The sequence below is a fragment of the Tiliqua scincoides genome, chromosome 2 (genome assembly GCF_035046505.1).
Source record: "Tiliqua scincoides isolate rTilSci1 chromosome 2, rTilSci1.hap2, whole genome shotgun sequence".
NCBI classification, from domain to species: Eukaryota; Metazoa; Chordata; class Lepidosauria; order Squamata; family Scincidae; genus Tiliqua; species Tiliqua scincoides.
In genome coordinates this window covers 2,040,175-2,050,364 of record NC_089822.1, presented here as the reverse complement: position 1 = coordinate 2,050,364, position 10,190 = coordinate 2,040,175, and the positions used below count along the sequence as shown (strand labels likewise).

The window sequence follows — 10,190 nt, the reverse complement described above, 5'->3', positions numbered from 1 at the left end:
CTCAAAAGCCAGGTATGTGTGTGAAAAGCTGAACAAGATTTCCTCCAGTTGAGGGCAGACCTTTAGGGTCCTAAAACATTCTTTGCCTCTCCCATTAACAAGCCTACCTGAAACATTTGCAACAAAAATGGACTCTTGCTGTGTGCCACCATGGTGGGTTCCTGTGCTACAAGGAGGCCTAATCTGATTCCATCTCTGTGTGCTGTCAGGTCTAGGGCTGGGGAGGAGAGGGAGCCAAGACAGGATGGTGAGGAAAGGATGGGATAGAAGTCTGAGAAGGCAGTCAGCAAAGGGAAGCAAGAGACCCCAGGACAGGAGGGTGGGTGGAAAATCATGCTGCTCTTCTAGGTCAAACAGAAGAAGAGACAGCCAGTGGCAAAGGCCTGAGGAGTGGAGGAAACCAGGAAGAGAAGAGGTCCATGAGACCAGGAGCTGCAGAGGTAAAGACATCAGTCTCGTGCTAATTGGACATAAGTTGCCGCATGCCTTTTTGCTGCTGGGGTACAGGAAAATGTGAAAAACTCACACACACTTCCAAGCAAGGTTCCGGGTGCTCAACAGCCTGTTTAATCAGATGCAGCAGGCAGAAAACAGCTAATGTGATTTTAATGGGCTTTGCCAGTTTCCATTAGTGACTCTGGTAGATGAAAGAAAAAACCTGCAGCACAATAATCACTTTGGAAGCACTCCTGAACCCAGGCCTCCTCTTGGATCCTCAGTGGAAGCAGTGGCCGGAACATATTCTCTCGGCTTCAGCCAATATACCAGATATCACCCCTTCCTGGGAAAGTGGGATCTTGACCCATTTGTGCATTCTTGATGGCCTCTCCCCTGGACTGCTGTAAGGTGACACAGGTGGACTTGCCTTTGGAGACAGTGTGGAAACTGCAGTTGTTCAGGATGTAACAGCCAAATGGCCGATGGGTGCCATCCCCAAATGTAGAACATTCATGCTGCAAGTTTCACAGGCCCTATGCAGCCTGAGCCCAATTCCCTTCTCCCAAGGGTGCCTCCCTGATCACCAAGGGCCAAAAATGAATTGGCCCTTTATGGTCAGCTCTGCTTCCTTTCCAGTCTAGGCAGTCTCTGACAATTAAGGGAGCATCTTCTGTTGAAGCCCTGCATGCCCTTAACGCAGGATCTCCACTCAAGAGCCAACCAGAGTTTGGCCTCGCTCTGTGGCTGCCTGAGATGCTTTTTTTTCCAACAGGTTTTGAAGCTCATCATGCTGCTCTTCTAGGTCAAACAGAAGAGGAGACAGCCAGTGGTAAAGGTCTGAGTGGAGGAAACCTGGAAGAGAAGAGGTTCATGAGATCTCTGTTGGATATGAGCAAAGGTCCAGCACCCTGACCCCCAAAATGGCCAGTAAGAAGCAGACACCCCATGAAGGGGCCTGATCCCTGTTGCTCCCAGCAACTGGTGTTCCCACACACACCTGTGTTGACCTGGAGGAGGCATCTAGTCGTGATTGGTAGCTGCTGCTGAACTCCTCCTGCTGCAGATGTATGTGCTTATCTCCTTTTCAAGCCATCTAGTCTAGTGGCCATCACCACATCTTGGGGCCACAAACTCCGCATGTGATGAAATCTACTGAGATGGCCCTGCAGCTAAAATCATTTAGCCGCTCATTTTGACTGAAAATTGAATGTACATTTATGTACATATACAATTTTAGTTTTAAATGCTGTTCTCTGCTCTGAGAATGCATGAGAGTTGAAAAGCAGATTATAATTCCTCAGAGCACTATTCAAATAATGAATGGAGTTGTTCCATCCTATTAGGATTACAGGGCTGATTTTTTACAGGAGAGATTAAAATACCTAATTTCGCGTACTTTGCTTGGGATGTGCTGTGGGACCCCCCCCCCCCCCGAAAGGCTCAAGCAAGGGAGAGGAACATGATGAACAGTGAAATGCACAACAAGCAGCTGACAGAATATTATGCTATCCAGAATGTGATGGCTTGTTCTATGATCCTTTCCGGCCTCTGATCAGAATTCCTCGGAACCCTCTATGGAGCCTGAAAAACGTTTGGAAAGATTGGCCTGTGCATGTACTACACTTGGGCTACGACTTCCTTCTCTGTTGTGGGCTGTTGTGGCTGAACCGGAGGGGATCAGCCAAGCCGAGCCCCAAATCTTTTCTGTGGCACCCTTAGTCACTGCCCCCCAGCATCAGCCTTGATGCACAAATGCAGAGAAGAAGGCTCCAATTTGATTACAAAGATGGAGAATTGATTTTACTAAACCACGTTTGCCCAACGTTGCATAAACGCAACAGGGATCAAATGTGTCCCTGTGGACTGGGCTTAATTTTTCCTATCCTGTTGTCAGTGAAATTCCCCCCCCCCATCCTTCCAGTCCTGGTGCAGCCCAGTCTTTATGGCAAGTGTTCTGATGCGCTGCTGGGCACACCCGTGCCTCCTCCTCCTCTACCCTGGGGGCAGTGGCTAAGCAAAAGCTTATGAGAGCACAAGAAAATGTCTCTCCTCTCCTTCCCCCTCTTCTTCACACTGCATATAACCTCCCATCACCACCTCACGGATATCTTAAAAGACGCCTGCCGCCTGCCCTCCCTGGCCCCTGCTCTGCCAGGCAGCAGCCCCAAGTTCCCAGGCCCCCTTCTCGGAGGCTCAGTATTTCTTGAGCCTTGAAACTCCTGAAGGCAGCAAAGGTTGGTGGTCTTAAGGTGGCTGCTTCCTAGGCTTGGTTTCTCTGTATCTTGCAGTTCATTTGCCTGCCCAGTCAAAGATGTCACCACTTCACTTGCTCAGCAGCCAGGCAGGTGGTGACGCTACAGAATCAGGCTGTGATTTATGGCAAAGCTAAACATGTGGTGGACCTTTGACTCTGCAGCAAACGATTGTGTATTCCTTCTCTCTCTCCTTCCCAGGGCTTAGATATTGTCAACCGATGGTTTTATTGAAGCCATAAACCACTAGCAGCATTTTGCTGCCAGTGCAGTGTAGCGAGCCCTCTAGAACAGTGGTTCTCACCCTTTTCAGCCCGGGACCCACTTCTAAGAATGACAATCTGTCTGGGGCCCGCCGGAAGTGATGTCAGCAACCTGGAAGTAATGTCATAGCCAGAAATGACATCATCAAACAGGAAGTGACATCGCTGATGTCGGAGCCAGAAGTGATGTCATCAAGCAGGAAGTCCTTGCCTAGAAACTCAAACTGTAAATGACAAGAGACAGTATTCCAGCTCAGAAGCTTCTTCCAATTCTCCCTGCCCTCACTACCATTGCTATCAAGCAAAAAATAAAACATCTGGAACAAAATACGTATTTGTGTATTTATCTACTGTTTATATTTCTGTCTTGATTTACAAAATCTCAAGCTACTTCTTGTATTGCGCTTGAAACTAACAAACATTGATGTGGCTATTGATACTGTGCTCAGCACTAGGCAGAAACAAGCGCACCCAACTTATGCACCTCAATACAAGAAGTAGCTTGAGCTTTTGAAAAGGAAACAAAAACAGTAGTATCCCCCTCAGAAGGAAGAAAAGCAGGGACGCTTCCCCTCATCTCCCCCAAGCCTAAGCATGTCTACTCAAGAATTGACTCCCATTATTGGCAATGGGGCTTACTCCCAGGTAAGAGTAGACAAAATTGCAGCCTAAGAGAGAAGTAAGAAGAGGGGAAGGGTGCACATCAGAGAAGCGGCTGGGGGAGCAGCACTCTCCCTGGGTGTCCCCCCTCACATGCCAGGCTTGCCCTCCCTCCCCGACCGGCTGCTCTCTTGGCAGCCAGGCAACCAGGGATCCCCCTTCAACCCTGCAAAGATATAAAGAGAGGACGTGCTAGCCAGGGCAGGAAAGGATCGTGGCTTCCAGGCAATTTCAGAGAGGAAGAGAGTTCGTGATGCAGAGGACAAGAACGGCAATGGGGTGGCGGCGGCGGTGATGCTGCTTTCAAGGCAGGCTCACAAGAGGGGAGATCGCGCAGATCTGCCTCTACTCACCCAAGCCCTGTGTTCAGGTCTCCGCCTACACTCTCCAGCCCAGTCCAGCTGCGGTGGGGGGGGGAGAGCTGCTGTGTCTTGCAACCCCAAGGCAGCCCATCCAGTCAAGGCAGCCAAGCTGACAAAGGTTGGTGGGGAGAAGCCTGGCTGGCTGCGATTGGGCCCCGAGGGAAGCCTCCAAGTACAGAGGGAGGTCCAGCTGGAAGGCAGCAGCACGTTTTCTGGGGAAAAGCAGCATACTGCTTTCTTTGCACATGTGCAAGCCACTCTTAGTTATGTCTCAATGCCAGGACGCTTAAAATGGCGACGCCCAGGCTTTGCCCACTTCCAAAATGGCACCAACTAGGTCTTTTGCCATCTTCCAAGATGGCTGCCACCAGCTTCTTGCGACCCACCAGAAGTCGGATCACGACCCACCAAATGGGTCCCGACCCACAGTCTGAGAACCACTGCTCTAGAAGAGCAGTGCAGCAGGTGCTCAGCTGCCATCAACAATTGGCAACTAATGACTGGCCTTTGCACCTGGCAAATCCTCCCCTCCTCTCCTCCATCATTATGACCCCCCCCTCCACACTTATTTGGGAAGGTACCAACACAGGCAACCTCTTGGAGAACATACTGCCCATGCAAAGGCAGCCACGAGCCCTGTTCCACCTTGACTGCAGCACTTCAGCTAATGGCAGTCCCCTTTCCAAATTCTTTCCACGCCTCTGTCTTGAAGCAGCAGCACCATTTCCTTGTATGACAAAACATCATCAGGCAGAGGCAGCAGCAGCACATTTCACGACAATACATCAAAACAGCCAGGGGTAGATGGGGAGCAGCACCACCATGGCAGGCGCATGCCACTCACAGAAGTCATATGCCACATGCAGAAGCAGACCACATTATTATTGCATGAAAACTCATGCATTATATACACAAATACATGCAGCAACATGTTATCTACATGTGCTCCCACACAAGTTCACACATGCAAAAGCACACCACACACAAAGATGCAGCCGTTCCCTTTTCTCATCTACCACCACCACCACTACACATTGCTGTGGCTTATTCACGACAGTGGCCTTCATTTTTCTTTTGGAAGTCTTGTTCCACCAGGGCAACTTCAATGCCCCAGACAGGCACATATTGCACCCTTGTGATTTACAGTGGGAAATATAAAGGCTTTTAACAGTTTTAAAAAAAAGCATAGTGCATTTCTTTGAGCCCAATGAAGATATCTCTGGAGTATTTTTTCATTTCTGACACACTAAAATTGCCAAAAGAAGCAATTTAAGGTATTTGGGGGGGGGGGGGGGAGAGATTATAAACAGCAAGAAAATGATTATAAACAGCATGAAGATAATTTGGTTCAGAGCAAAACAACTTAGAACTCAGCTGTTATCACCAGAATTTTCGGAAATGTGGCCAGATTATGCCATTTACAAGGTACAATCTTCATACCAAACATCTCAAAAATGGACTATCTTGATCACACATAGTGAATTTCCAGGCCTGTCACTGCAGAATCCTGCTTTTCCGCCTCAACCTAAGCAAGACACTCTTATGCTTGTGACATTTCAAGGGGGTGGATGGGCAGCCCTCAAGCTTGCCTGATGCTCTAAGTGCCCCTACTAGCCAGGGGTCTCCAAACTTTTTGGCCAGAGAGCCGCATCAAATATCTGGCACAGTGTTGAGGGCCAGAAAAAAAAATTTAAATATAAAATTTATTTAAATAAATAGAAATTTATTTATAAATAAACAAAATTTATTTAAATAAATAAATTTAGAGAAGGAACTTAGATGAGTGAATAAATGAATGAATGGGCTCATTCATTCAACCTCTCTGGCCCATGAGCACCCTCTAGATGCAACTAAAGCACAGTTCCAGTCACGTTTGGCCAAGTGGGCTAGAGGTTTTCAGGGGACAAGAGGCTGGCCACGGGCCAGATAGATGCTTGCTGTGGGCTGCATCTGGCCCCCAGGCCGGGGTTTGGAGACCCCTGTACTAGACTACTGCATCTCTCCACTCTGCTCCCACCAGCAGTAGTCAGTAGCCTCAAGGCACAAGGGAGAACCGAGCAGGGCTGAAATGAGCCAGAAACATTTCGGCTGAAGAATCCACACCACTGCTCTCATGTTGCTGGCAATCCCCACAAACTGCCCAGTGGTCAAGCAAAAGCTTCTGGGCCACTTTCTGACCACTCCTGCTTCAGGGCACCTAACCTCAAGGGAGACCATCCAGCCCAAGTTGCTGTCCACAACACGTCATGAACTGGAAGCATCAGCCATCTGCATCCTCAACGGCAGGATCCTCCTTCTCAGACAGGGTTTCTGGGAATATTTTAGGTGAACTAGCAGGCACAGTCTAGTCTGAATTAGAGGCAAAAAGCAGCAAAAAATATTAAAGAAAGCGGCTTCAAAGGGAACATCAATGAACTTGTGAGACAGACCTGGCAGGCACCTATGAAAAACCTCACAGCCTGGAAGAAAATATTTCAGAAAGGTTAAAGGCAGAATGACTAGAAGAGGGGCTGATGGTGATACTGGGGTCCTGGACATGGAAACAGGACCACCCTGTGCAGGGTGCTACAGCCTCACAAGGGTGACCTACAGAAGGATTCCCAACGCCTGCATCACACACACAACTTGCTTTCCAAAGTACAAAATTTCAGGGCATTTTAAATAAATTGGCCTTCAGCCTGCCACCAATTCTGCACTCCATTCACCAGGATCACTGTTAAGACAGTCATTTCTCCCAACCTGAAACCAAGACAGATCAAGAGCCTGCAATCAGCCCTAGACTCTCAATGTAGCCCCCTGCCCCGAGATCTGATCCCAGAAATGCCAGCCCTACAGGTTCCTGAGTAGAGGTGAATAAGGCGCATGCAGATGGCCACCTCACCCACCACAAGACAGTACTTTGAGGTACTGCCCTTCCATAAAAGTGGGGGTGGCAGTGACATGTTCAGGGACTCAAAGAACAGAGAATGGTGGGCCAGCAGGGGGCACTTTCACGGTTGGTCAGTTGGTGGATTTATCGGAAAACCGCTTTGGTGACAAGCACAAACCCACAGCAAGAGCAGCAGGCATTGCCTGGGCTTTATTAAGGAACAATAACCAAATTTCAAAGCCTCAACTGGCAACGCGTAACTGTTGCACACACTTTCAGCCATTTCTATTGTTCCTCCTGAGCAGAAAAGTCTCCTGTTACACCATCATGGGCAAAACAAAGCACACTCAGGCAGTCACTTCCCATCTCTATAGATCACTTCTCTCCAGTGGTCATGGAAGGCTGAAATAAAGCAAGGCACTTCAGACCTCACTCACAAGAGCCCAGCAATGAGTTCTAGTCACAATGAACTGGTTCACCACAGTGCATGTGGAATTTTCCTCTCCACATAGATGAAGTCTGGTTAAAGACTCAAGCATGGGACTCTTGCAGAGTGAAGAGAACTGTCAATGGAGAGAACAAGTTGTCTTAATTGCCAGCCCCTTACCAGAGGGGAAAACAAGCAAGGTGTGTTCAACTGTCATCCATGACATTTCAAGCACCCCAGTCCAGAACAGACCAAGCGCAATCCATTGCAACACTTCTGGTACATCCTGCTCAAGTGAGGGACCAAAGGCCACAGTCCCAGTACTCAGCCTGCCAACTGAATTCAGCTTGATGCTCTTTTCCTCTCCCCCAACTGTAGCTTTTCCCCGCTGCTGCTTCTGACACCTTTGACTGTAACAGCTAGTCATCCACAAATCCACAGTTCAGAGGCTGGGCTTTATCCGGGCTTTTTGCAGGACTTCTCCCGCCCAAGGGAGCGAGGGAGCTTCCCGGCACGGCCAGCCCCCCTCCCGCCACCCTGCTTCCTCTTGGCGTGGCCCGGAGCCTCCAGTCTCTCCGTTTCCAGCCAGAAGGCGTCAGAAGACCCGGGCGCCTGATATCCCGGCTCCTGAGCGTCCAGGAGATCTTTGCTCAGCAGGACACAGATGGCAGGAACATTTCGCTTCACGGTCAGAGGATCCAGGCCAGCCTCCGGCACAATGGGCTCCCAAATCTCCTCCGTCTGCTTGAAGAAGACTTTGGTGATCTGGTGAAGGCCTCCAAGCCTCCGCTTCATGATCTCCACACAGGTGATGGTCTTGCTGATGGCTTTGCCGGCACCGCTAAAGAGAACTTGCCTCACGGCCTCCGACTCCATCTTGCCAATGGCGTAGCCCATCAGATTCCGGATTTTGCTTCCGTCCTTCACCTTCATCTCAATGATGTCAGGAGGCAGGTTGGCAAAAGGAAGAGGTGATGGCTTCTCGACGATCCTGGACTTCTGGTAGTTCTCCATGACCCCTGCCACTGAGGGTGGGAAACAGACAGTCAGTCACGCAGTGGGGCAGAGCGTGTCTGCACAGAAGTGCTGGGGGAAAGGGTGGCAGGCAGGGCATGTCTGAAGCCTGGACTCCCAGCACCAGAAGCGGTTACACTCTTTGCACTCAGACACCGTGCAGCACATGGGGCAGGCATGCTCCCCAGAGAGACATTCTCACAGGGAACAGTCAGGTCTCTGCTAGGAAGGGCGTTCAAGAGCCTTCTCCCACCAGCCCCGCCTTCCACGTTCTCTTTCTTCCTGGCCCCTGCCCTCACCCAGCATCAGAGCTGCGTGTATAAGGAAGCCCCGCCCTTTGGGGGCCCAAAGCCCCACTGCCTGCGTGTCGCTGGTGCGTTTCACCTGCAGCCACGGCCCAGGAAGGAGTCGCTGGAACTCCAGAATGAAGGACCCCTCCCACCAGAGCCACCCAGACAACCAGCGCTGTGCTGAGCGACGACTCTCAGGGGCACCTACAAGGCCCCCTCCCCCCTCCCAGGAAGCACCTCCAAGTACCCCCTCCTGGGAGGAAGCTCCTGGTTCCAACCTGCACTCCGGCTGCTTGACCCAATCCTGCTGCCTGGTCCTGAGGGCGAGGAGGCTGCCCTATGAGGAGAGGGGGCCTCCTGCTGCTGGGGGAGGGGCAGAAGGCCAGAGAAGGGCCGCAGGCGAGGGCCACCGAACAGCTTCTGCTTGGCCCTGGCTGTGGTCAAGGCATGCAGGTGGTGCTCAGAAGGGCCAGGCCAGGAGCGGTGCCTGCAGAAGTCGTCCCAGGCTCAGGCAGGAACAGGCACCTCCCCTCTGCCTCCTGCCCAGGGGCCCAGCAGCAGGCTCCTTGGGGCAGGGACCCTGGAGGGAGAGGCCCTGGTCCTGGGGGCGAGGAGGCTGCCCTGCGAGGAGAGGGGGCCTCCTACTGCTGGGGGGGAGGCAGAAGGCCAGAAAAGGGCCGCAGGCGAGGGCCACCCGCACAGCTTCTGCCTGGCCCTGGCCGTGGTCAAGGCGTGCAGGTGGTGCTCAGAAGGGTCAGGCCAGGCCGGACCAGGTCAGGAGAGCACCTGCAGGGAGAGGCCTAGGCAGGCCAGGCTGGAACAGGCGCCTCCTGCCCAGCGGCAGGCTCCTCGGGGCAGGGACCTATTCCCTGACACGCCGCAGCGCCTGGGGTAGAGGCGGGGCAGTGAAGGGGGCGGGAGGGGCCGCGGCAGCTGGGGGGCGGGGCAGCGGGATGGGAGGGGTCGCGGTAGCTCGGGGCGGGGCTGGGAAGGGGGCGGGGCTGAAGGGGTGGGAAGAGCCGCGGCAACTCGGAAGGAGGGAGGGGGCGGGGGGCCGCGGCAGCTCCAGAGGCGGGGCAGGGCTGAGGGTTGGAAGGGCTGCCCTGCTCCAGCCACGAGCCCCGCCCCCTGCGAAGGCTCGCACGGCCCCTCAGCGGCGCCTGAGGCCTCCGGCCGGACTCCGAGGGCGCCCTCACTCACCGGCGCTGGGGAAGAGCCGCCTACTCCGGCCAGCCCTCCGCACTCCGCCTCACAGGCCGGCCAGACGAGCGTCAGGAGAGCGCAGGCGCAGTGCGCGAGCGGGTGCGCATGCGCACTCTCCTCCTCAGTTCTCGCGATGCCCTCCTGGGGCGGGGAGTGGGAGGAGCCTCCCGGTCCCGCCTATCGCCCGCGCAGGACCCCAGGGGGAGGGGCCGGCTCTGGGGACGGGCACTGGGTGCTCCTCTCCGCTAGCGCACAAGGAGAAGCCTCTTGGCCCAGGCTGGCTCCACAGGCCTCTGGGCTCCCCGCCTGCTCAGCAGGGGCTCCGCGCACCCGCCTGACACCCGCAGGTAGACTGCCCCTGGCACGGGAGGCTCTGAGACGCGCTGCCCTTCGGGGGTATCACCCGGCCTGT

At 53.1% G+C, this 10,190-nt stretch overlaps 1 protein-coding gene across 2 annotated transcripts; it reads right to left on the bottom strand.

Annotated features, from left to right (window-relative positions):
• Positions 1-6,363: 6,363 nt before the first annotated feature.
• On the bottom strand, positions 6,364-9,861 carry LOC136641199 (ribonuclease P protein subunit p25-like protein). 2 transcript variants are annotated; one of them, XR_010793850.1, is made up of 3 exons: positions 9,776-9,861; positions 7,452-8,296; positions 6,364-6,434 (listed from the first exon to the last, which is right to left on the bottom strand). XR_010793850.1 is itself a non-coding variant. In XM_066616886.1 (2 exons), exon 2 carries the CDS (start codon positions 8,283-8,285, stop codon positions 7,728-7,730), a length of 558 nt encoding a protein of 185 aa, XP_066472983.1. In that variant the 5' UTR covers positions 8,286-8,296; positions 9,776-9,861; the 3' UTR covers positions 7,035-7,727. The 2 variants fall into 2 exon arrangements, 1 of the variants encoding a protein (XP_066472983.1); XM_066616886.1 differs by lacking the exon at positions 6,364-6,434 and having other exon boundaries at positions 7,035-8,296.
• Between the last annotated feature and the right edge of the window lie 329 nt (positions 9,862-10,190).